This window comes from Puma concolor, chromosome D1, assembly GCF_028749965.1.
Source record: "Puma concolor isolate L17-30 chromosome D1, mPumCon1.1.hap2, whole genome shotgun sequence".
In the NCBI taxonomy this organism is placed as follows: Eukaryota; Metazoa; Chordata; class Mammalia; order Carnivora; family Felidae; genus Puma; species Puma concolor.
In genome coordinates, this window is record NC_141676.1 from 49,900,460 (window position 1) to 49,927,369 (window position 26,910).

At 35.9% G+C, this 26,910-nt stretch overlaps 1 protein-coding gene across 2 annotated transcripts; it reads left to right on the top strand.

The window, feature by feature from the left end:
* Positions 1-24,930, top strand: TMEM41B (transmembrane protein 41B). Of its 2 annotated transcripts, none has more exons than XM_025928394.2 (8): positions 1-154; positions 276-401; positions 11,683-11,800; positions 14,054-14,182; positions 19,149-19,242; positions 19,801-19,905; positions 21,013-21,151; positions 23,253-24,930. In XM_025928394.2, exons 2-8 carry the CDS (start codon positions 281-283, stop codon positions 23,420-23,422), a joined length of 876 nt encoding a protein of 291 aa, XP_025784179.1. In that variant the 5' UTR covers positions 1-154; positions 276-280; the 3' UTR covers positions 23,423-24,930. The 2 variants fall into 2 exon arrangements, with proteins under 2 accessions (XP_025784179.1, XP_086534149.1); XM_086678023.1 differs by having other exon boundaries at positions 66-154; positions 279-401.
* Positions 24,931-26,910: the final 1,980 nt, after the last annotated feature.

Sequence of the window (26,910 nt, forward strand, 5' to 3'; positions counted from 1 at the left end):
AACGGGGTGGGCCAGGGCCCTGACTTGTCTCGCGGTTACTGGGCGAGCGTGAGCGCGCGAGGCACGGGGGTGGCACGGGGCGGAGCCTACTCCGAGTGGGCGCTGTAGGTTTCAGCCGAGCGTCGCTGTGCTCTCCGGGCTGAGGTCGTCTCAGGTGAGGTGGTCGCCCCGGAAGTGGCTGTGGCTGCGGCTGCGGCCCCTGGTGTAAGGAGCCTGAGGCGGAGGTGTTGTTAAGCTGGGGCAGCATCACCTCTCTTCCTTCACCTTCCCTGCAGCAGCCATGGCGAAAGGCAGAGTCGCCGAAAGATCGCAGACGGGGGCACTCCACACGACCCCTGTGGGGGACAGGGCAGCGGGGACGCGCGGTCTCATGACGCCAGGCAGCGGAGACTACTTGAAGGGTGAGTAGAACCGGAATCAGAGCTGGGGTTGGCCCAGAGGGGGTAGTGTGCCGGAGGGGCTTCGGAGTAGAAAGGACCCCGGTCTGTCCCAGGGATTTTCGAGGGGGCCTGCTTGGCACCCAGGGGCGTGGGAGCAGAGAGGGTTAGGGACCTGGGCTTGCTTGGGCCACTGCCCACCTCAAGGCCAGACACTTAGGAGGTGGCTCGTAAATGCTGTTGTAGTTGAATTCAATTAAAAGAAGTGATGACACTGGCTTGTTTGAAGCTCAGAGAGGTTGTAAGCTTCATAATATTGAAGCTAGACAGAGCTGGAAGGAACTTAAAGACTCTTGCTTTATTTTCACTGATGAGGAAACTGAGGCCCAGAGTGGATATGGAACTTGCATAAAGTCACAAGATTAGTCGAGTAGTAGTTAAGAGCAAGGATTTAACTATGTCCAGGTGCCACTTCCAAGTGGCCTGCTCAACCACTTATGACTTTGGACTTGTTATCTTTAAAAACTCAGTGTCTAAACTGTACAGTGGGGATGACAAAGGTGATAGTAATAATAGCTTAGCTTGCCGTGTGGATTACGCAAAAATAATGGATGTAAAGCATTTAGTGTAATGGCTTGTGTGGAGACTAAATAAATGTTAATTATTATCATAGCTGAGATCTCCCATTCTCAAGCTTTTTTCCATTACACCATTCTGGCATTTCTCTGAACTTTAAATATTATTTTAAGAAGAAAGCATACCTGGAAGCTAAATACTTTGATTCCATCTTGGCATAGAGGTTTTCACTGCTTTTCAAAAGTTAAAATGATTAAATTCTTTAAATATTTTTTAAAAAGCCCATAAACTTGAAGGGATCGTAACAAATGGCCATTGTGGTCCACCACCGGTGATGAGTAGGGAGAGGGTCTTTGAAGACTGTCTAGCAACATCATAAGTATAGACAACAATAATGTATTGCACACTTTAGTTTAAAATGTCTTTAGTCTAATTTGACTTTTTAGGCTTTATGTATTTGGGTATTTCTCCATCTTATAGACAGTAGAGCCAAATAACTTCAAAACCCCAGAAATGAATTGTTGTTTAAGTATAAATCCACTCTAAATTAAAGGAACGTTGTTTTGAAGATGCTGTTATGGAGAGTGACAGTAATCCAAGTGTGTCCTGAAGACTTCTTCAGGAAGTCTTTCCAGATAGATCATTTCTAAAGATTGTCATTTGGTTTGCAGTAGCAATTTTTTTTATTACTGATTTTTGTTGTTTTAACCTAAAGCTATTTGGAAAATAAAACCTTGAAACCTCCAAAATGCTTTTATAATTGTTTATCTTTTATCTTTAGAATAACCCATTAACACAATTATTTTTATGATGCTATCAAACAACTTCTGTGCACTACACATCTATAGAAGGATAGAGGGAGATGTGAAGGCATGCCTTCAGGAAGAAGTAGGGTTTGCATTGTTAGAGAGAAGGTAAGGGATTCTGGGCGGAGGAAACATTAAGCTGGAAAGTTAGTGTGAATCTTTATGTCAGCAAACTTATTAACATTAATTTGTCAGGAATGGAGGATTTCTGTTGGGTATAGCAGGAGATAAGGTTGGCCATGATCAAAATAATGTTGGTACAGAGGGATTTAAGTGCGAAGTTAGTGGTTTTGTTTTGTTTTGTTTTGTTTTTTTCAACGTTTATTTATTTTTGGGACAGAGAGAGACAGAGCATGAACGGGGGAGGAGCAGAGAGAGAGGGAGACACAGAATCGGAAACAGGCTCCAGGCTCTGAGCCATCAGCCCAGAGCCTGATGCGGGGCTCGAACTCATGGACCGCGAGATCGTGACCTGGCTGAAGTCGGACGCTTAACCGACTGCGCCACCCAGGCGCCCCTGTTTTTGTTTTTTTTTTAATGTTTATGTATTTATTTTGAGAGAGAGACAGCAGGGGAGGGGCAGAGAGAGAGGGAGAGAGAGAATCCCAACCAGGCTCCACACTGCTAGCGCAGAACCAGATGTAGGGCTCAAGCTCACAAACCATGAGAGATCACGACCTGAACTGAAACCAAGAGTGGTTGCTTAACCGACCAAACCACCCAGGTGACCAAACCACCCCGGCGCCTCATTGCAAAGTTAGTTTTTTGATCCATCCTGTTAATTAGTGATTTCCAGTGTTTTCTTTTTCTTCTCTGCCTCTCAGTTTCTGTCTCTGTGTCTCTCTCTTTAATTAGTGTTAGGAATTCTTTCTCTGGGCAAAAGATTTTGTAGATCCCTTACATGATAGGGTTTGGTTGCTTATGGTAATGGTAATGAGCTGGTGATGTGGTGTCATTAGTAACTACTTAGCAACCAATTTTCCAGATTATGAAAAGCAATTTTTGTTAATTGCAGATGGTATCTGGTTTAACATCTCAAAAAAATTAAAGGTTTTGGAGAAGAGATAAAAATTTTAATAACTTTTTTTTAATGTTTATTTTTGAGAGAGAGAGAGAGCAAGTGGGGGAGGGGCAGAGAGAGAAGGAGAAGAGCTTGATGTGGGGCTGGCTGAGTGTTGTGAACTGTGAGGTCATGACCTGAGCCAAAATCAAGAGTTGGACGCTTAACTGACTGAGCCACCCAGGCGCCCCAAATTTTAGTTAACTCTTAATTGAGAAATACATCTAGGTAACTTTGACAAATAGTTGTCATTGTGTGTATGCTTGAACTACTTTACATTCTACATGCAGTGTTTGGTATGTTTTAGTGGATTCCTTGCCATGACTCTGATCTCTAGTCTAACATCTGAGCCTTACAGACTGAGGACCACTGTGAAGACTTGACCAAGATAATAACACTGAGAGTCTAATTCTTGCATGATGAGGAAGAGTAAGTAAGAAGCACTTATGAGGCTCTTGATCTAATCTACATGCAAGAGTGCCTGAATGAGGGTATTTTATTTTCTTCTGTGTTATTTGTTCTGGCTGATTTGTTTACTAGCAAGTCATAGAAGTTTCCCACTTCGATTCAAGAGAACTGCTAGGACTGTGTTTTTTAAATATATATAGATCATCATCCTTGTGAGCAGCGAGAGCACTGTGAGATCAGTTTGATGGGTAATGATGAGTCATTTTAAAAAATGGAAGAGAAAATAGAGTGCTTCACATGTAGTAGGGCATAAGTGTTCTTTGAATTTTATTTTTCGTTTTATAGATTTTTGTGTGTACTAATCATGATATAAAGCCGTTTATTGTGATTGCAGCCAAAAATGTTTGAGAAACATTGTCTCAAAGTTGATTTTACTACTTTTAGAAGACAATATTGTTCAACTTTGGATAATACACCCCTCTCAGATGCCTGTTCTAGATCCTGCCTTGTTTATTTGGTTCAGTAAATATTCTTTGAGCATCTGCTGTGAGCAAGGTACTGGCTTAGAGGAAGAAAGAAGCTCTGATTACTGATAACCGGGAGTTGAGACTAAAATTGGCAACTGGATGTCAACCAAGGTGTTAGTATAATTTGTTGAGACAGTCTCAACCAAAATATTATGTATCAGGATTTTTGTGCTTATCAATAGAAAATACAATTGAAACCCTTGCTGAAAGAAGGTTGATTGATATATATAACTAAAAAATTGATAGATTAAGTGGGATTCCCTGGCTTCAGCCTGGAACCAGTGGCCCAATGAGCCCAGTGATCAGGATCAGATTTCTTTCATATCTTTGATGTCAGCTTTACCTTAAGGTTGATTTCTTGTGAAGGTCCAGGTAACCTAAATATGTCCTTGATAACTTTGATAATGTTTTTCCTAGCATTGCCAATAAAAAATCTAAATATTCACACTGATTAGACTGTCTCAGATCAAATGCTTGTCCCTGAACCTATCACTGTTATCAGATTGGCTCAACCTGATTCATGTTTGACACCTAAAAAAATGGGAGTAGGAATGAGGCTAACTCAGTTTTCCCAAAGATGGATCCTGTGATGGGTCACTCATGATTTTTCTCTATTTGTGCTCAACCATCTTCGTGAAGAAGGTGAATTTATAACTGGTATTGGGTTAGATTAGATATAAGAAAAGGGTAAGGATTCTAATCAAAGGTGTTGCTTCAGATGATACATCATGAAATCGAGGTTGGGCATGGAAGGAAGAAAAGTGAGGAGCCCAAGAGAAGGGAGAAAGTGGAGGGAATAAGCTCACGAAAGAATAAAGGTGATCAAGGAATAGCATGCTGGAATTTAAAATGTCCAAGGTAGAGCAGTCTTGGGATGTGAGAACTTAGTGTGTCGCTGGAAGTGGGTGGCTAAAGTTGAATAGAAATGAACCTTAAAGACTTTTGAGCCTGGGTGGATCATCTAAATGGATGATGAATCTTTTAGGATTACGAAGAAATTTATTATAAGCTTGATCTCAGTCTTTGGTGAATGGAGGTGGGAAGCATCTGAAAGTGGTTAACTGAGTCTGAAGGTATGTGGATTGAATGGTACCACAATTGCAGGGCATAATCCTTAGAGAATGAGCTTTCGTACAAAATTGGTAGTGCCATTTTGTCTGCTACCTACAAACATGTTTTGTGTGTGTAATAGTCAATTATTTGTATTTTATAGTTATCTTAGCTGTTTACATTTATACTTGATGATACTGCTACCATTTTTTTATTTTTAAAAATTAAAAAAAATTCTAAAGCCCTTGGAATAAAATTTACTTACAAAAATACTGCAGTAGATTCTTGTGACCTTGAACACTTGTTAGAGTTTCTGTAAAGAGATGGGTCTTTTGCTTCTTCATGGTAGAATCAAGTAAGTTTAGAAAACATTGAATGTTGAGAACCTGATGACCTGATGGACCTGATGACCAGTAGAGTCATTCCTAAAATCTTGCAGATTTAGGAAGATTTTGCTTTTCAAAGGTTTTTTTTGTATGTATGTATGTATGTATGTATGTATTTAAGAGAGAGTGAGCACGGGAGAGGGAGGGAGAGAGAGAGAGAGAGAAAGAGAATCTAAAGCAGGCTCCATGATCAGTGTGGAACCTGACTCGGGTCTTGATCCCATGACCCTGGAATCATGACCTGAGGCGAAATTAAGAGTTGGGTGCTCAACTGACTAAGTCTCCCTATGCCCCTCAAAAGATTTTGATATGAAAATAACGAAAATAGGGAGCTACTATAGGGCCATTAAGGTTATGACTTTTCAGAATGGATATATGCATATTAGGAGTTAGAGAAAAGGTGATCTTAAGAGGAAGAATTGAAGATACTGGGTGCATAGAGAAGAGACAATTCTTTGAGCAAAATCTGGAAGGAAGTGTGTTGGCATTTAATGCAAAGATAAGGGGAAAGGAGCAAGGGAGGATAATTTGAGGAACAGATCTTAAGGTAGAGATTGGGAAGCTCAATGAAGTGTGGAGGGAGTGTCATTGTTTGAGAATTAATGAAGATAGAATTAAAGGCTTGAAGAGACTTGAAATAGCCCTTTTGGAGTGTGCTGTGAAAGGATTATTTGCTAGTGATAACCTTATTTGAAGATAGAAAAAATTGTGAATTTGTAGGCTAAGAGAACATAATCTTGACTTTCTCTAGTAGTCTAATAGTGATTTTCCCCTGGGAGGAGGTTGGAAAGCAGAATATGGGGATAATTCAGATTGGGAATTAGTATGATGGAAGATGTGAAGGTTAATGAATGTGTAAAGTACTGTTGTGGGTAGCTCTAAATGCTAAATGACATGGCACATTATAAAAATGTATGCTATACATGTAGATGTATAATTATTATTAAAACAAGATTTTCAACTTTTATTTGTGTAGAACTCTAAATCAATTACATGCTAGTCTCTGGACTTAATAGAATTACACTCAAGAATAATTGTTGAATCATAATATCTAACAACCCCTAGTTACCAGTTAGTGTGAAAGAAAGGAGAGCTTCAGGGGCGCCTGGGTGGCTCAGTCGGTTAAGCAGCCTACTTCGGCTCAGGTCATGATCTCGCGGTCCGTGAGTTCACGCCCCGCGTCTGGCTCTGTGCTGACAGCTGAGAGCCTGGAGCCTGTTTCAGATTCTGTGTCTCCCTCTCTCTGACTCTCCCCTGTTCATGCTCTGTCTCTCCCTGTCTCAACAATAAATAAAACGTTAAAAAAAAATTTTTTTTTTAAAAGAAAGGAGAGCTTCAATATTGAAGGTCATTTAGTTTCTGCATTCTCATCAGTTTGTTTTCTGTGTTACTGTTGAACACAATGCTTGACAACATTTTCCTAATTTTAAAGAGTGCAGAAAATAGGTATCAAGTTAAACATGGAGGTTAATTTTATTCAAATGTCTATGTGTTTCATCATCCAACTGTAAGACAACAAGTAGCAGTCAGAGAAAATGTGTACTCTGGGAGCATTCAGGGTAGTGTTCTGTAGTCCAGTTAAATGTTGCCTGACACCTTTCTTCCCTCTGACTCCTTACTTAGGACTGGCAAATGAATAATGGGAAGAAAATATTATAGTTTAACTTTAAAGCTAGCTTGCTTAATGTCTTACTTAATTTTTTTTTAAAGATTTTATTTTTAAGTAATGTCTATACCCAATGTGGGGCTCACTCACAACCCAAGATCAAGAGTCTCTTGTTCTACTGACTGGGCCAACCAGGCATCCCTAATTATTAATTTAAGAGAACTGTATAACCTGTTGAAATCTTTTTATATTTAACTACAGTATGGATTAGAAAGCTGTAAATTCTTCTTATCTTTTAGTCTTCAACCATGTTTCTACCTGCTCTGTGAATCTTGCCTCCATTACTCCAGCCCAGTAATCTTGCTTTCCTATATACTCAAAACCCCTTTGTGCCATTCATTCCTTGGTAATCTAGCTAATGGTGCTATCAGTTTCTTAGAAGCAGAGATTGAGGAAAACATTTTGTACATAATAGATGCTCAGCAGATCGTCCTAAGCAACTCTACATTTGACTGCATACCTTGCAGAGCAGAAGTCCTAAAGGAAAGTACCGGGAAAGAGGTGGGGGTTGGGGGGATATCAGCCATTTATTCTTACCAGTAATTCTTGTGTGCACAAATGTCTGCCATATGAAAAACAACAACAACAACAAAAACAGTGGTTTTGAAGAGTTTAAAAGATGCCAGTAATATTAAATTATTTGTATCAGTCCTTTTTGTACTCTGGACTTGATTCAAGCAGGGAAGTAAATGAAAAGTGAAGGCTGAGCAAGTTAATTCCAGGTAGATTTAAAAGTAGCATGCCTTTAAGAAGTAGCAGGCCTTTCGAATAATTGTACAGAGTATGTGTGTGTACATACACTTTGCTTTGATGTCAGCCCATAGAAAACTATGCCATAAACCTCAATGTTTATATATTACTTTTATTTCTTTTCCTGTGGATTACCTCTTTATTTAACAAAGTAGGAAAATAAAATTTTAGCCTTGTGAGAAGTTTGTGTTTCAGTAGATTTTCTATTTAAAATCACATTTTTGGGGGCGCCTGAGTGGCTCAGTCAGTTAAGCGTCTGACTCTTGGTTTTGGCTCAGGTCATGATCTCACGGTTCATGAGTTCAAGCCCCACATTAGGCTCTGTGCCGAGCTCCCTGAGGCTCCCTCTCTCTCTGCCCCTCCTCTGCTCTCTCTGTCTCTCAAAATAAAGAAACTTTAAAAAAATAAATAACAAATAAAAAAATTAAAAAAAATACATTTTTGGTTGAATTGGTTTTATTGCACACTGATTTTTTTTGTCACTTTTGGCTGATTATTCTTTTCTTTTTAGAGTGAGTAAATATGATTTCTTAAATTCTCAAGAGAAGCATTGAATTAGATATCGTAACCAAGGCAAAGATATTGACAATTAGGCATTTGTTATCATAAGATTCTGCAGAGATCTTTTCATATTATGCCCACCTCAGATGTTTAAGGTCTCTGTTCAATTTTCTGTGCTGCAAAACATACAAATACATTAGTGGATTAATGAACTATAGTGTTCAGTGGCAGGCATCCTGGTTTATTACTCCATTGAAGCCATCTTTTGTAGTATTTTATGATCCCATTGCTTCCTGCAGTAAATTTTAGAAATATGATATGAGTGGAGTGCCTGGGTGGCTCCATCAGTTAAGCATCCAACTCTTGATTTCAGCTCAGGTCATGATCTCATTGTTCATGAGTTCAAACCCTACGTGGGGCTCTGTACCAAGTCTGCTTGTGATTCTGTCTGTCCCTCTCTCTGCCCCTCTGCAGCTCATGCTCTCTCTCTCTCAAAATAAATAAACTTAAAAAAAAATAATATTTAAAAAAAAGTATGATATGAGCAAGTAAATTTCTATTTGTAACTTGGTTTTTGAAGTACAGTCCTTTTTTTTTTTAATGTTTGAAGTAAATTCTTTTTTTTTAACTTTAGTGTTCACATACTAGAGCTTGATAAACCTAATATCGTCTTTCAGAAAGTCAGCTTTAATGAACAGATAAGAACAATTTGTATCTGGTATATCAAAGCACCAAACCTAAGCAATTTGTGTTATAGCAGAAATTATGAGTTGATTATACATGGATATTAAAGGGCTTTGGGGATATACTTTATGCCATTCAGTTCCTTAGGAATTTTTTTAATAGTGTAACCTCCTTAGGGCCTCTATTTACTTACCTATAAAATAGGCAAAGTGGGCCATATTGTTTTCTCTTAAGTTTTAATGTACATGCAGATCACCTGGGTATCTTATTAAAACACAGATTCTGATTTAGTAGTTTTGGCATGTTGGCCTGAGAATGTGCATTTTTTAATGTTTATTCTGAGAAACAGAGAGAGTGAGCTAGCAGGGGAGGGGCAGAGAGAGAGGATCTTAAGCAGGCTCTGCTCTGTCAGCATAGAGCCCAATGCGGGGCTTGATCTCAAGAACCAGGAGATCATGACCTGAGCTGAAACTGAGAGTTGGATGCTTAACTGACTGAGCCACCCAGGCGCCCTCTGAATCTGCATTTCTAACAAGCTCCTGGTGATACCAATTCATGTACTTCACACAATACACCTTGCGTGGAGCTAGGTGGTTTGTATTACTCCATGTTTAACATAGAATTGGGCAAAATCTTACCAATTCAGTTGTAAAATATATAAAACTACAATAAAATGAGACAAGGTATAAAAATGAAGTTTGTCTTTTAGTTAAGGCTTTTTGGTTGAAAGGAGCAGAAATAAGTTTAAACTAGCACCAATAAAAAAGGAGATTCTTCTAAATATATGAGACAATCTCGGGGCTCCTGGGTGGCTCAGTTGGTTAAGCGTCCAACTTCAGCTCATGTCATGATATCGCAGTTTGTGAGTTCAAGCCTTGCATGGGCTCTGTGCTGACATTTCAGAGCCTGGAGCCTGCTTTGGATTCTGTGTCTCCCTCTCTCTCTGCCCCTGCTATATTCTCTCTCTAAAATAAACTTTAAAACTTTTTTTTTTTAATTTTTTTTAACTTTTTTTTAATTTATTTTTGAGACAGAGACAGAGCATGAATGGGGGAGGGTCAGAGAGAGGGGGAGACACAGAATCTGAAACAGGCTCCGGGCTCTGAGCGGTCAGCACAGAGCCCGATGTGGGGCTTGAACCCACGGACCGCGAGATCATGACCTGAGCCGAAGTCGGCCGCTTAACAGACTGAGCCACCCAGGCACCCCAACTTTTTTTTTTTTTTAAAGAGGCAATCTCACTGGCATCCGTTAGCAAGAAATGAAATATAGCTAGGCTTTAAGGGAAGTGGAAAGTTAGAAGTTAACAAGTAGGTTAGCTATAGCTCCCACTTGGGCTCTCTGGGTTTTTATTTTAACCTCCACTCTTAGATTTTCTGGTACATGTCTTTGGCCTGCCTTGTCATTATCTGTGGCCTTCACTGCTTGATCTTTCAGCCTCAAGACATACCACCTCTTGACAACAGTATCTCTTTTAGTTCAAATTTTCAAGAGACAATTTGGTCAGCCAATAATGAGTTTCTACTTGAGTCAGGTGTCCAACCTTGGGCAAGTTAGCCTTCTGTTGTTTGGGAAGGTAGAGTGTTGGAATCAAACTGTAATAGGGCCAATGAGATTAGCCCCTTTGAGAGGAAGGGGAATATGAGGAAGTTTCCCTGAGGAGGAGGGTGTTACTCAACTGTGCAGTGACACCTATCTAATACGTTTATATAAATGTTTGAGAAGAAGAATTTGCCAAATGAACAAATAGAGTACAGGCATTTGTTTTAGGACACTTCATAAAAAGTATGTATAAAAGTTACACAGGCAGTAGTTAGGGAGGGGCATAGTGGTAGATTCATTCTCAGAGAACTAAAAGTAATTCTTATGGTATACACATATTTTTTAATCCCCTGAGCGTTAAAAGTATGTACATGGAATAATGGTAAATGTGCGCAATAAAAATTATGCTACCACTTCTGTTTCCACAGAGAGCACTACTAAGGTATCTTGGCCTTGCCTCCCCACTATTGACTACTTCCTGATAAAAACAGCTCATTCTTGCTCATTCTTCTACTTGCTCTTTCCTGGATCTCATTCCATACTTTTATCTTTTTATTTATTTATTTTTATTTTTATTTTTATATTTAGAGAGCATGTGAGCGGGGGATTAGGGGCAGAGGGAGAGAGAGAGAGAATCTTAAACAAGCTCCACACTCAGCAAGGAGCCTGACACTGGGCTCAATCCCATGATGCTGGGATCTTGACCTGAGCCAAAATCAAGAGTCAGACGCTCAACCGACTGAGCCACTCATGTACCCTATACTTTTATGTTGCATATAATTTTTTAGATAACACGAAGAGTACCTTGTGAGGGAATGTGAACAAATTCTGCCATTCTTGGAGTCCCAGAGAGCCACCCAAAACATTTGAGGCTCAACTATATTCTGAAGCGTTTGGTGTAAAAAGTACTGTATTAACATTCACCAGTTGTATTAGTCAGTTTCTGGGTTCTTGTGACAGTTGAAGTAATTGCCACTTTACCTCATTTTTCCTAAGAGGGCATTCTGTCTATGTTGTCAGCTCCCAATATAAATACATTTGAAAGTCAGTGATAGTAACTAGAGCAATGCCATCTTTTCTCCTTTGGCTTATCAGCAAATCAGTGCTGCAAATTCTGGTGTTCTGTTTTTTCATGCTTCTGAAATGGGTATATCCCCCCGAAGCAATATGCCTGGTTAATAAATGGCAAATACATTAGGAGTTAAATTTTTATGTTAAAACTGAGCAAAAGTATGAACAGTTTATTGGGGAGGAAAGTCGTTAAGGAAATTATTTGCTGACTTGGAATACTGTCTTTTAAAAATATTTATCTTAATTATAGCTTTTTTTTTTTTTTTTTTCCCTTTCAGAAAAAGCCTGTGCAGAAGCTGGGTCAGCAAGAATGTCACTTCTTATATTGGTGTCCATTTTCTTATCTGCAGCTTTTGTTATGTTTTTGGTATATAAAAATTTTCCTCAGCTTAGTGAGTAAGTATACAGAAAGAAACTGAAAAATGCCTAGACATTTATAGATAAAGTAGATTAAAAGTTAAACTAATTTGAAGCAACAGAACTGTCATGGTGAGTGTATATTAGCTATCATGATTTGTAGCAAGTCTCTAGTGACACTTATTTAAATACTCTTTCCCAAACATGCCTCCTGATTTTCTGTGCAGGGTTTTCCTAGCACTGCTCCTGTAATTAAAGCCTCATCTTTCTAATGGCTTTCAAATTAAAAATATATATATAACTATATTAAGAAATAGATTTTTATGTCATGATCCTGCAGGCATGTGCCTGTCCCTTGTACCCCGCTCACTTGCATACATGTATACATACAAAATTAAAGTTTCCTGAAACAGGTGGTGGTCTCTGATATTTTCTAAACTATTCTATTTATTTAATTTTTCATGCTAGTAGTGACCAAGCAAGCTTATTTTAAAATCCATAAAAGACACCTGTGGTTTGAAAACCATTGATGCTCTTCTTCTCTGCTTTCCCTACCTTTCCATCTATGTTTCTCCCTTCCTTCTTGTGATCAGTTTGTCTGCTTCTATTCATTCATTTCTATCCCCACCACATCTCTCTCTCCCAGCTCTTTTTCTTTTCCCTGTTTTATGGAAATGATATGACCTGAATAGGTAGTTTTCACAGTGAAATGGACTTTATAAAAAAAATAACTTGTATTATCTTAAATACATCCAAAACTCATTAGCCAAAACCTTGGGGTGAAATGTGTTTCAGAATTTAGAATTTTTCCATTTTTGGACAGATAACATGGAACAAATACTGTCTGTTATGTAGTACCTCCAGCAGGATCTGGGGAAGGATCCCATTATCAAATTTATTAATATTTTTTGCAGAGGAATGGGCATGATAAAAGACTATGATATTTAAGTGTGGGTCAATTTTTTCTGACAAAAATATGAAAAACTTTTGGTTTTCAGAGTTTTTTGAATTTTAGGGAAGAGATTATGGAACTGAAACATACTTTAAGAAGGCAGAATATCCCAGGTCCTTTTAACCACAGTAATACCAACCTATGTTAATCATAGATTACATAAAAGACTTACTAAAATGTAGTTAGACTTTCAACCAGAGCCAGACTAGTGTGGTAATGGAGAACTGTGAAATATGATTTCAGGGTGTTTGGAAGTTCCCGTTTCCTCTAAATTCCTTTCAATAACAATTCCTCATGCTTGAAATTTTTGTAATTAAACTTATTTTTATTTTCATACTTTGATTTCTTATGTCAGTGTAAATGCCTTTGGGAGGCTAGCATGTTATATTGTTAGGTTACTATTAGTGTTATTGAATTTTAGATCCTTTCTGGTTTTGATCAAGGAGGAGGCAGTTAAGAGCTGACTGAAAGAGGGCAAGAATATAAAGGTTGTCTTTGCTCCCAATCTGCTCTAAGAATGATAACATCACTTGTGTACAAGTGTGCTGTTATACACCTGTTATGTTCTGCTTATTTCTTTGTGTGTGTGTGTGTGTGTGTGTGTGTGTGTGTGTGTGTGTGTACACACCCCTAAAAAGAGTTTTTTGGTTTTTAAATTTATAAATGAGAAATCACAGTTTACCTACTATTTTTATAGAAATTAGGCAGCAATCTATCATTGTTCTGAAAGATTGGTTAAATTTTATCATGTAAACAAATGGGCACAATATACATTAAACACAAACGTAATTATTTGAGCCTTTTATAAGTAAGAAATTCAGTTCCAAATAAGGCACCAAATATAAAGTAAGATTAATAGAAAAGGAAAAATGTGTAAGTTTTTATCTGAACTTTGAGTCGAAATATTCCAGAAGATATGTGAGCTGTAAATTCATCAAAAATTTTACTTAATTTTAGTTGTAATTAATTATTGATTTTAGCTTCTCATGAGGATTACCCAAAATGATGTTAAATATGTTTTGAATATGCTAACATCAGTAGTTCACTTTTTAACTCAAAATTTATACCAGCGTTGGAGCAAATGCTTTTAATCTAATTTAGTTTGGGTCACTCTGAACTTTCATACATAGATAACATGTCTCAAGAAATTATATTAAATCATTAAAAACAAATATTTATAGACTTTTGAACTTAAAACTTATGAATTTATGGTTAATATAATACAGATCAAAGCGCCAAATCATTTTGGATAAAACTTCATGTTTTGAACTTGATTTTGATATTAATTATCTTGGCAAATTTCTGCTTTAAAATTTTTCACTTTAATTTTATTTCTTTAGAGAAGAAAGAGTGAATATGAAGGTTCCCAGAGATATGGATGATGCCAAGGCTCTAGGAAAAGTTTTATCCAAATATAAGGACACCTTTTATGTACAAGTACTTGTAGCTTATTTTGCTACATATATTTTGTATCCTTTTAACTAAAAAAACTGTTAATCTAGTTTTGTTCAAGAAAGAGGTCTTAAAGGGTCTGTTTAGTTATGCATAACTATTTTTTTCTTTTAAAAGTTATTAATTTCATGTAACATTAAATAAAATATTGAAAAATTAAATGGAAAAAATTCTCACTTTAAACCTATCTCCTCAACTCAGTTATTATTTTTGAATATTTACTACCAGTTTTTTTGTATTCTGCTTATTTCACTTATCATAAACATTTTCCTCTCTTCTGCATTATTCAAGATAATTATCTATTTAATTTATGATTGTATTAGTTAATTGATTATTTTAATTTAGTTTATTTTGAATAGTCACCACAGCATAATTTTTAAAAATACTCCCTTAGGTTTGAAGATATAATTTGTAATTAATTTTTTGCTTTTATACATGTTGTGTTATAAAACTTTCTGTTTGTGATTTTTTTTCTTCCATTTAATGGTTTCTTTGTAAAAAGATCTTAAGTGGAAAATTAGTCATTCAAAGGATATAAATTTTTAAAATAACTCTTGGATGTATTTCTTTGTTTTATAGAAATATATGTTGTATTAATTAGTCAGGAAAATAGCTTTATTCTTCCTGCGTATTTTCAAACTGCTTATGCTACTGGTGATTAGTCTTCCAGTTACGGGCTTTAACTTCAATCTGATTTTTGTATCTTTTATTTTAATCCAACCTATTTTCAAATCTTCTCGTTTAATGAAACACATTATCTCTTGATCCTGTAAAGGTAATCATTCTCCTTTTGAAACCAACATTTATTTTTAAAAGTTAAACTAGTTACTTTATTAATTCTCTCAAACTCTTTATATTCTTGCTTCCTGTTTTATTTCCTGAATTTCTTTTGGCTTATGGGACTTCGCAATTAAAACTTTTTCTTGTAAAATTCATTAGCATTTTCTTTTCTTGGATTTATATTAGACTAGATATTATGTATTTAACATATATATATGTTTTTCTATACTTGCCTCCTTATATAAATGTTGTCAGTATATTCTTAAATACCCTGAAGCAGTTGTTCCTAGCATAAACAGTTTGTTATTAAGTATGTTAACAAAAACTTTTGCTGATAATACAAACATTATTCCTTTATCTACCTGGTGAGAATACATTTTTATTTAGGTGCTTTGTCATCTTATTTATTATGAGAAAAATCCAAATTTGGGAAAAATTTAGAGAATAATTATTATGCATCTGTCTTTCAGCAGGTTATTTGGCAGCTATTTGTAAAGTGATTTAATAATACATAAACTGTTTTAAGAAATCCATAACTGCTCCCCTTTCCTACTAATTCCATTTTAGAACCTATCTGGGAAAACCATAGTGTTAGTGTTAGACTTAAAGGTTATTTTGCCTCTATACACTTTAACCATAAATTAAAATATTTTCCTCAAGTAAGATAAAAACTTGATTCCTTTTTTTAATTTGGCATTTATAAGGTTTTTGTGAACAAGGCATATAGTTTTTGTTTACTTTGGAAAGTCATCTTTTTTTTTTTTTTTTTACCCTACTTTGCCTCTCAGCTTTGGGAGGGATAACATGTCTGAGGGATAAAGGAGATACCCACTCATAAGGTCAGTCAACCAGTTAGCATAAATGGATCTTGACAATCTCTGGGGTTATAAATGTTATAGCCTAGTTGTCTTAATATCCATATGCAAATTAGTAGAAAAGGATAAACTGTCCTATAGAAAGTGAATTGAAAGTATAAGAAGGGCTTTATTATTACAAAATACATTTGGTTTGAAGTTTTAAATTTTATCAATTTTTTAATTTTTTTTAATGTTTATTTTTGAGAGAGAGAGAGAAAGACAGAGAGTATGAGCAGGGGAGGTGCAGAGAGAGAGAGAGGGAGACACAGAATCCGAAGCAGGCTCCAGGCTCTATGCTGACAGCTCAGAGCCAGACTTGAACTCAAGGACCGCGAAATCATGACCTGAGCCAAAGTCAGACGCTTTACCGACTGAGCCACCCCAGGAGCCCCTAAGTTTTACATTTTAAATATTGGTTAATAGTAAAAATACATATGTTGGTTAATATTGTCAATTCAGGAGGTTTTATTGCATATTGTTATTGTTGCCTTGATATGTAAGTGATTGTAATGATTTCACATCTCATTTTAGATTTTTATAACATAACTTGTTAAATTCATGTTGTCTTATAATTGTCTATTTTCACTTTTGAATCTTAAGCTCTTTATTAAAAAGATACTTTTTAAAATTCAGTGAACAAAAAAGAAAAGACTTTATCTTAGGGCATATAACTGATACAGTGTTAATTAATAGAAATATAATTGAACAACATGTAATTTTTAAATTTTCTAGTTGACATTAGAAAAAGTAAAAAAACACTTGAAATCAATTTAAGTAATACATTTTACTTGAACCAATATGTCAAAATATTATCATTTTAACACGCAATCAGCATAAAAATTGAGGTATTTTTAGATTCTTTTTTCACACTAAGTCTTTGAAATTTGTGTGTTTTGCACTCATAGCACTTGAGTTCAGACTATGTACATTTCAGTGTCTCCATAGTTACATATGGCTAGTGGCCACCGTCTTCAGCAGTGTAGTATTAGTACCTTCACTGGTATTATGTAATGACAAACTTGAATATAAATGGCTTTTTACATTATAATTATTTTATTCATATTCAGTTTTCTAATTTACTAATTATATTCTAAGTACAAATCTAGTGTTTTGAGCATTCAAAGGTAGAACAACTATTTCCATCTGGGGCACTAAGGAATTATGGGTAGAGATGGCACAGTCTCATTCTGAGCAAATCTAGAGCAGAGCTTACAAGCACAGGGTGTGGTTAACAAGTGATCAGTTATCCAGTTTAGTTGGACTATAGGGTGTGAAAAGGGGAGGATAGAGACACAAGTGTAGGGAGATAGGACAGACACTGCACTCAGACTGTAGAGGACTTTGAGTACCAGGCTGAGGAATTTAGAATATTCAGTGGTATTGGGTAGTCACTGAAGACTTTTGAGCTATGGATGACATTAAATGTGTCACCATCATCTCTTTTTTTATTTCCCTAAGGCTAAAATCTTAGGGTAACTTAAAAATTTCTTTTATTATGGAAAATTTTAAACCTACACTAAAGTAGAGAAAATCATACAGTGGACTCCTGTGTACCCATCATCCAGCTTCAGTAGTTATCAGTATTATACCAGTTTTGTTCTTGGTGGTTACCTTTCTTTGGCTTTGTATTTTGGGCTGTTTAGAGAAAAAAGGGAATAGGTAGAGGACCCTGCTTAGGGTTGGGAAAGGAAGATAACATTTGCTTTGATTTAGGACATGCAGAATTTTAAATATTCAAATAGAAGTATCCGTACCCAAATGTCAGTAGGGAACTGGTTGCATAAGCCATGGCAAGTCTAAACACTGGAGTGTACTCTAGCTATTTAAAAATGAGAAATGTCTCTCTATGTGGTTAAGGCATTCTTACCTCCAGGATATAATGTTAAATGAAAAGAGCAAGGTGCAGAATAGTAAGTCAGTATGCAATGTTTTATCTAAGCAGGGGAGGATGATATGAGTACACACATACACAAGGAGATAATTTATCTGTTTTTGAAAAGAAAAATTATTTTTTTTAATGTTTATTCATTTTTGAGAGAGCACAAGCAGGGGAGGGGCAAAAAGAGAGAGAATCTGAAGGAAGTTCCAGGCTTAAAGCTGTCAGTGCAGAGCCAGTCGTGGGGCTCAAACTCACAAGCCTGATCATGACCTGAGCCGAAGTTGGATGCCTAACCGACTAAGCCACCCAGGCGTCCCAAGAAAGGGTATTTTTAAAAGCCAATACAATGTTTACCTGTGGGGAGAGAGATGACAGAGGGATGGAAGTCATTCTCTAGATGTACTTTATTGTGTAGATTTGACTTTAGAACCAAGTAAATATTTTACATAATTATAAAATGAGTTAAATCAGAGTGAAAAACAGGAAAAAATCATTACTTTTGGCCGTGAGACGGGTGGATGAGTAAGTCAGGTTGCAAGGAGACAGGGAGAGAATCTCCTCTGAGGAAGTGAAGGTGAGGCACACTAGCTGGATAGAATACAATGGTCAAGGAAAGCCTAGGTTTTCTTGAGTTCATAGGCATCAGAGTGGGTTTATACAGCAGGGATCCTGTGGAAGAGCAAGAAACTGAAGATGAAAGAAGCCAGAAAAAAGAAAGGAGATTGAGATGAAAACATGAATAGAGTAGGAGAATGGGTGAAGATAGAAATTTTAAAAGAAGCATAGACGTTGAAGGAATTCACTCTGACTTGTAAGTAAATCATGTTAGGGGATTTTAAAAGGGGGTAGGGGGATTCCAGACTAAAACTGGGAGCAAACAGGAAGTAGTAAAAAGCATAATTCTTAAAAGTAAGGTTTGTGATCTTTATTGTGTAACCCCTATCCTTTTTTTTTAATGAGTAGTGCATTGAGGTAAATGTTTATAAGTTAAATTAGAAACAAGTAATTATCATACCCTAGATTTCCACAGAAACCATGTTTCTTGAACACATTTAGGAGTAAATGCAGTGCATTAGAGAAGCATATAAGATTACTGAAGACCTTTGTTCTCTCTCTTTCTCTCTCTCTCTCTTTTTTTTTTCCCTCCCTTTTGTTTCTTTTGCCAAAGTGCCCAGTTCTTTATCTGGAACACATTGGATATTTGTCTTGGTTTTTCTTTCAGTAACACACTCTTAATAGCATTGTATTTATAATAATGCTAGAAAATGGTCAATTTAGAGTTAAAGGCATCATAACTGATGGTTTTTTAAACTTTTAGATACAATTTTGCTTTCTTAATACTGAGATACAGATATAATCTTATTAACATGATAACTTCTGTATTGATACTTGTTTTCTGAAATGTTTGATTTGTCTTTTAAAAATTCCATTGTATTATGTTTTAATCCTTAACTTAGAAGTTAACAGCTTGCAAACATTTGCTATTCCAGGCTCTATATTTCTCAGTATACTCTCAGGGTTTCTTTATCCCTTTCCGCTAGCCTTATTTCTTGTTTGTTTGGTAAGTATATAAAATGAATTTGGGAGACTAGAAAAAAAGTAGCTTTTGATAGAATGATGAGGGAGAAGGATGGCCTCTGGTCCCACTAGTTTGTGTAAACATAAACTCATTAGTTTTAAGAGGTGATTAATGTTTAAGTAATATCTTTTAAGTCCCCCCATAAGCAGATGTTATAGTTTGCTTTTTTCCTAGAACAGGGGCATCACAGACTTAAGTCCAGAGCTGGAGGTGGTATTTTCAAGCATAGCAGTTGAAAAAAAATTCGCTTTTAAATTTTATTCTTAGGCTAGCTAGATGCTATTATTAACTATTTGGATGTAATCACTAAGTTTAATCATAAGTGCCAGTTTGTTTTAGTTATTCTCATTTTAGTTATAATTTGGTCTGAGAAGGGACTGGATCAGATGGGTTCTTGTTCTCTGCACGAGAGATGTCATGTAGAGTACCCTCCCTTAACTCCCCAAAATATATACTAGTTGAGCTTTGCTTTAAGTGACTATATCCATGTGACTAAGATGGAAAAGTACACAATGCTTATGGCTTTTTGTTATTTCCTAGTGTTCTGGACTCGGTGCCTCATTCTGCTATATGCTCTCCTATTTAGTTGGGAGGCCAGTTGTATACAAATACCTAACAGAGAAAGCAGTAAAATGGTCACAACAGGTAAACATGTATTTTTTTTTTAAGTTGTTTAGTGTCATTCTGTGCCTAATTGGGAGGTCAGTGTATAGTCCCTACATAAATTAACCCAGACTCAGGGCTTTAATAAAAATGATTTTTGACCAAAGTAAATTATAGTAGTAGTAGGCAAATAATGAATGTTAATCATTTCAAATATGCAGTTTCTGTACTGTAACAGTAATTGTAATTCTTCATTCCTAGTAAGTTCAGTCAGAGCAGAGAAGTCATCATTCTGGTGAAGACATTCACATATTTGGACACCTCACCTGTTTTGTGTTGATGCAGTCCACTGTCAGGGAGTCACTGAAAAACTTTTATCAACCAACTCCTTGAATGTATTTCATCAGTAGAAATGACTGTTCTCTTTAGTCAGGATTTCTGCAAAGACATGCAATGACAAATATAGGCACCACTACACGGAAAGGTTTAATATGATGTTGCTGAGAAAATCTTATTTTTAGAAAGAATTGGAAGAAACAACCTGTTAAATCTCAAAGGAATTGCGGAAATCGTTCTGCCTTACCCTTTTGTTTTACAAACTAGGAGATGAGAAATTAAGCATTTTGCTGCAAATCACAATCATTATTTGTAAAGCAAGATTTAGAAGTATAAACTGCTTTTATTTAATTGACTAAATATCTCCCTATACTTGTTCAATCTCACTTATCTAATGAATGAATCACTTATGTAATATATATCATAACACAAAAATAAAGATTAAATTAGAAGCTAGGTTTACTGATGTGCTATACTAGCCTTTTACATTATAGGAAGTTAAAAATTAATCACATGATATGTATCTTATGTATAGTTATAAATTTAATTTTGCTCTTTCAGGTGTAAAGGGTCATTGTTGAGCCATCTAACAGTGCAACATTAAGCTATATGTACAATTAAAAAAAAAAAACTCATCTCATGTTACTTAGCTTTGGTAGTGAGATCATTGTCATTTTCAGGTTCCTATGTTGATCATTTCTGCTGGATAGGTTCTGAACTATCAGGGAATGAGAATTTGAAATAAGTATATTAAGGAACTTTTTCTCGATATTGGCCTTATCTTGATCCTAACTGGTTTCTTTCTTATGACAGGTTGAGCGTCATAGAGAACATCTCATTAACTACATTATATTTTTGAGAATAACACCATTTTTGCCGAATTGGTTTATTAATATCACATCCCCTGTGATAAATGTGCCATTGAAAGTTTTTTTTATTGGCACTTTTCTAGGTAAGGCCTCTGGTTCACGCTGTGTTAGAACTCATGTACATACCTAACAGTGTCCAGCTGGGCTAGATTTCATGTTCTTTGCACATATTTCAGCACAGAGCCTGGCATACATAAATAGCTGTCCTGAAATGTTTGCTGGATTGTGTTGATTTAAGTGTTCCTTCTTTTAAATTTTTTTTTTAATGTTTATTTATTTTTGAGAGAGAGAGACAGAGACAGAGCATGAGTGGGGAAGGAGCAGAGAGAGGGAGACACAGGATCCGAAGCAAGCTCCAGCCTCTGAGCTGTCTGCACAGAGCCGAGTGCGGGAACTGCGAGATCATGTCCTGAGCCGAAGTCGGACGCTTAACTGACTGAGCCACCCAGCCGCCCTTGTGTTACTTCTTTTATTTTTTTTATTTTTTTAAAAAAAAAAAATTTTTTTTTTTCAACGTTTATTTATTTTTGGGACAGAGAGAGACAGAGCATGAACGGGGGAGGGGCAGAGAGAGAGGGAGACACAGAATCGGAAACAGGCTCCAGGCTCTGAGCCATCAGCCCAGAGCCTGACGCGGGGCTCAAACTCACGGACCGCAAGATTGTGACCTGGCTGAAGTCGGACGCTTAACCGACTGCGCCACCCAGGCGCCCCTGTGTTACTTCTTTTAAAGAAGACTACTTTATTGGATATTTTTTTAATCATAATAAAAGTGCCCATTTTGAAATACTGAACTTTAATTTTCAATAGAGTTGATTCTATTTTCTTTTTTATTGACATTAGTATTTATTATGGGCATTACGAAAAGTATGGGGGAAACAAGGATTCTTGCTTTCAAGGAGCTGGCACTTAATTCTGAAATTAATTAGTGGACGTAAAGATGCTTATGTATTTTGTGAATTCTGATGGTTCTTTAGTAAGAGTATTCTGCTTTTCTTTCAAATTTAATTTGAGTTGTTTAGATACCAACGAGTGAACAGACTTCTATTATCAGTTAAAGTTTAAGTTAATACTTACAGATCTTGAAAAGAATAATCAAAATCAGTTTTTTGTTGCTTCTCTTAAAGAATTCATTGAGAAACTTAAAAATCTTAGGGATATTTTGGATTTTGTAAAATAAGGTTACAGAATCAGAAGAGAGAATTTTGTCCCCATCTCTTTAATTTTACAGATGGAATACCCACAGATTTAGTTAACTTCAACTTTGGCTAAAGTGACTTTTCCAATTTGTTCTGGTTTTTAATAAAATGTAGTTGTTCCATCCATGCTGTGGTATAAACTGTTCTTACTCATATTTTGAGTATCTTTCCATATCTGAGTATCTCCTACCACTTCATTTTTATTTTAAGTATATTCTGTCAAGGATGAATGACAGTTTACTCAATCTTATTGTTGAACATTTAGATTGTTTCCAGATTTTTTGTTATTTATAATGCTTTGATGGACATCCTTGAGCCTAGGTCTTTGCTCAGGTACATTAGTATTTCCTAAAGTGCAAATTGCTGGATCAAAGCACATTCTTTTTTTAAAAGCTGTTAAGAAATGTTCTAAATTATTTTCTAGAAAATTTTCTTGAATTTTTAAATTCCTTATCCTCCAGAGGTAGTTGAAAGATTGAATTCTTTATATGGAAATAAACTTGAGGGGCCTTATTTATTTTTAATTTATTTTTAATGTTTATTTATTTTTGAGAGAGAGAGAGAACACAAGCTGGGGAGGAGCAGAGAGAGAGGGAGACACAGAATCAGAAGCAGGCTCCAGGCTCTGAGCTGTCAGCACACAGAGCCTGACACGGGGCTTGAAACCACAGTCTGAGATCATGACGTGAGCCAAAGTCGGATGCTTAACTGACTCAGCCACCCAGGCACCCCGTGGGGCTTTAAATTAAATAACAATGTACCAAAACAGAGATTACTATATTCTTGTAAGAAATTTTATACACACAGAAAATTTTAATTTTTTAAAATTTAAACATGGGTTTATTTGAATCAGTTTAAAATAGTACATTACAAAGTGTTAGAATAATGTCAGTGCTGTTTTGAGTTCTGAATAATTTTGTGAATATAAAATATATTATAAAATTTTATTTTTTAAAAATGGTTATGTTTTTCTTTTTTCTTTTAGGTGTTGCACCTCCCTCTTTTGTAGCGATTAAGGCAGGAACAACACTGTACCAGCTTACAACAGCAGGGGAAGCTGTTTCCTGGAACTCAGTATTTGTTCTAATGATTTTGGCTCTTCTTTCTATTCTGCCAGCCATCTTCCAAAAAAAACTAAAGCAGAAATTTGAGTGAGAAATCATCTGGGTTTCAGTTTTCCTATCATCATCATCATCATCATCATCATCATCTCAGGATTGGCAGGCTTAGGTGTTAAAATCACCTCTTCAATAATTGAAATGAGTTTGTAAAATAAAATTTCCTGTCACACAGTTAAAATAATTCATGTAAGAGGTAAGGGAGAGAAGAAAGTAAAAGTGGAAATTGATATATTACGAAAAGTACTGTCAGTAGTTATGATAGACATCTTCTAAATTACTACTCCAACGGTAGCTGTAGATAATCAGTAGCTGTGTAGTGGGAAATTCTTGATCCAACTGATTCAATTTAATAGTTTCATTAACTGGCTATCATATTTATTCTTGACTTGATAATTTAATATTTTCTTCTCTTTTCCCTTACTAATAACTGAAATAGGGAAAGCAAATACAAAATACAAAAGGAAAGATTCTAGATTTGTAAAAATAGTATTGCAGTTCTTGGTAATGTTAGCCTTCTTCAAGAGCGTAAACTTGAAAACTAAAGCTCAAAAAGGAGATTTACGTTTTCTTCCTTTTTCAACTTTGAAGTAATGGATTTGTTTAGAAGGTACATCTGGTGGACTACTGAATTTGGAAAGGATATCAAGCTGTATCTGTTGTGTAAATTTTATTTTTGTTTATTCCTGTTCTAGATTATCATGGGTTAGTCTGAAATTTAAAATTCTGGCCAGTCTGTTTCCATCTTTTTTTCTAGCTTTCACAGTATTTCTACTGTGCATATAAAAATGGCAATTACATGATAATTGTATTGTATTGGTGTTGATGATTTATATTCAGATAATATTTTGTTACACAGTCCCCCTTTACTATCTCAAAAGGGGATCAAAAACAAACATTCAAAGTATGCAGTTTTTAGATGATAGGTTAATTATATTAGTTTATATTTTGAAATGGAAGCAGTGGCAGCGCAACACTTAAGTGGTTAAATATAGTTTATTTGTTTCAATAACTGTAAAATTTACCTCATTTATTTATTGGTCTGGTCATTAAAATATGTATTATATAATTATCCTTTTTATGCATGATATAAGAATGCCTTGTTTTGGGTTTTTTTGATAGCTTTTTTGTTTGGGGCTGCTTTTGATTAATGCGGTTACCCAATTTAGTGTGTTTACTTTTTATAACTCCAAGTAAAATTAAATCCTTACATGGTAACTACTCTATTTAAATGGTCCTGGAAAAGCTTAAACAGCTTTCTGCTGCTTGCTTAATGGTAATACCCTTGATTTCCTGATTCTAGGACATAGCTGATATCTAAGGTACTTTGTCAGTTTTATACCTTCACCCAAGACTGTCATGTTGAAAAGTACTTTAGCTGTGGGAGAAATCCTTGTATGTTTTTATTGTGAGAGGAATGGTCATCCTCAAAGCCTGTTTCTACTACATAATGTGGACTGATTATTTTTTCTATCACAGTATTAACAAATGGATTTATTGTAAATACAAAGAAAATATATTAATTAATATACTATTCTTACGTCACCTGGCCTTTTGTGTGAAATTATTTGTATTCATTTCTAGCAAGGTTTTTCTTCCTTCCTTATTGGCCAGAGATTGAGTGATAAAGCTTTTGTTATTTTTACAAATGAACTTAAAAACAGAAGTCTTTTTGGACAAAGTTCACTAAATATTACTGTATAAAATGTAATTGAGTACATTTTTATCAGACTTTTAAAAATAAAAGTAAGAGCTTGGACTCAAGAGAAGCCTATTTACTCCAGTGTGTATATATTATGTTTATTCTCAGAGTATTATCCCTATCCTTATCATTGATTCTATCCCTTCGTGGATTATTTTTTTCTGAGTTTCTTAGAAAACTGAGCTGCCACTTGGGTGGGGTATATATTCTTCTCCCAAGAGAATAGCCAGTCTTTTTTAGATTCATCGTAATTGGCTGCACCCTAAATGTAGTCAGTGGTCTATATTCATGGATATGTAGACTTGGTCTGATACCAGATTCAAGCTTCAGCCACATCTTGAAGACAATTACATAATAATAACCACCAGAGAGCAAGTATGTGTACACTGGGAGAGGCAAATAGGCTAACTAGGTAGCTGACCCACTGAGACTGCTAAATAATTAGTTAATGGCCTTTCTCTGGAGTTCTATTTGAATATAATATTTCCAAGATACTTAATAAATGCAAATTAAAATGTAATAAGAATAAGAATAAATTGTACTGAAAAATTTAAATGTAGTACTTGGGATTTATTTCATGGAAGTATTTATGTTAAAACAAACTTGCATTGAATAAAAAGTAACATTCTCCTACAATTCTGATGCACATTTTCACCTCTAAGAACAAAGAAAATTTTGGGGGAGCCTGGGTGGCGCAGTCGGTTAAACGTCCGACTTCAGCCAGGTCACGATCTCACGGTCTGTGAGTTCGAGCCCCGCGTCGGGCTCTGGGCTGATGGCTCAGAGCCTGGAGCCTGTTTCCGATTCTGTGTCTCCCTCTCTCTCTGCCCCTCCCCCATTCATGCTCTGTCTCTCTCTGTCCCAAAAATAAATAAACGTTGAAAAAAAAATTTTTTTTAAAAAAAGAACAAAGAAAATTTTGAAGACCTTTTATTTTTATAGTTGGCTTTTGAGAGTCTTAAATCAACTTTTCAAATTGTAGAGGTGGGGCGCCTGGATGGCTCAGTTGATTAAACATGCATCCGTGTGCTGACAGAGTAGAGCCTGCTTGGAATTCTTTCTCCCTCTATCTTGCCCTTCCCCCACTTATGCTGCCGCTGTCTCTTTCTCAAAATAAATAAATTAAAATTGTAGAGGTAAGTAAATACAGGTAAATATCTAAGTTTCTAGTTTAATGATTTCTTTATAAAAATACTTTGTTCTTTTGAAAATGGTTAGAATAAATCAAAAGGACTGAAGCTTTCCTCATGTTTAAATGATCATTCACCGCTTGTAGTTTAGATGTTTAGAAAGTGGATCTTAGTGCAAAAATATTTTACATATTTTCTTCCTTACCTGGGAAAAACTTGCTAGGCTGGGTGACATTAGGAGGGATTGTTTAAACTCTAGGCCTCATATTTCTCATCTGGAACAACTGAGTTCTAAGGTCCAGGTTCCTTACAGCTCAGACATGATAGAATTCTGAAATTAATGAAAAATATTAATAAGCCCCTTTTTTAAAGGTTCATTTGTTTTGAGAGAGACCGCACGCATGAATGGGGGAGAGACAGAAAGCAAAGGGGAGAGAGAATCCCAAGCAGGCTTTGTCAGTGCAGAGACCAATGCGGCCTCGATCCCCATTGACCCAGGGTTCATGACCTGTGCCCGAATCAAGAGTTGGATGCTTAACCCCATCGGTGGCACCCCAATAAGCCCTTCTAAATAAAAATATTTAAGCATATCTTGCCTTCTATAGCTTGTTTTATAGCTTATAGTGTGCTTTCATGTACATTATCTCATTTAGACAAATTAACCATTTTATTTGTAATGAAATATTTCAGAAA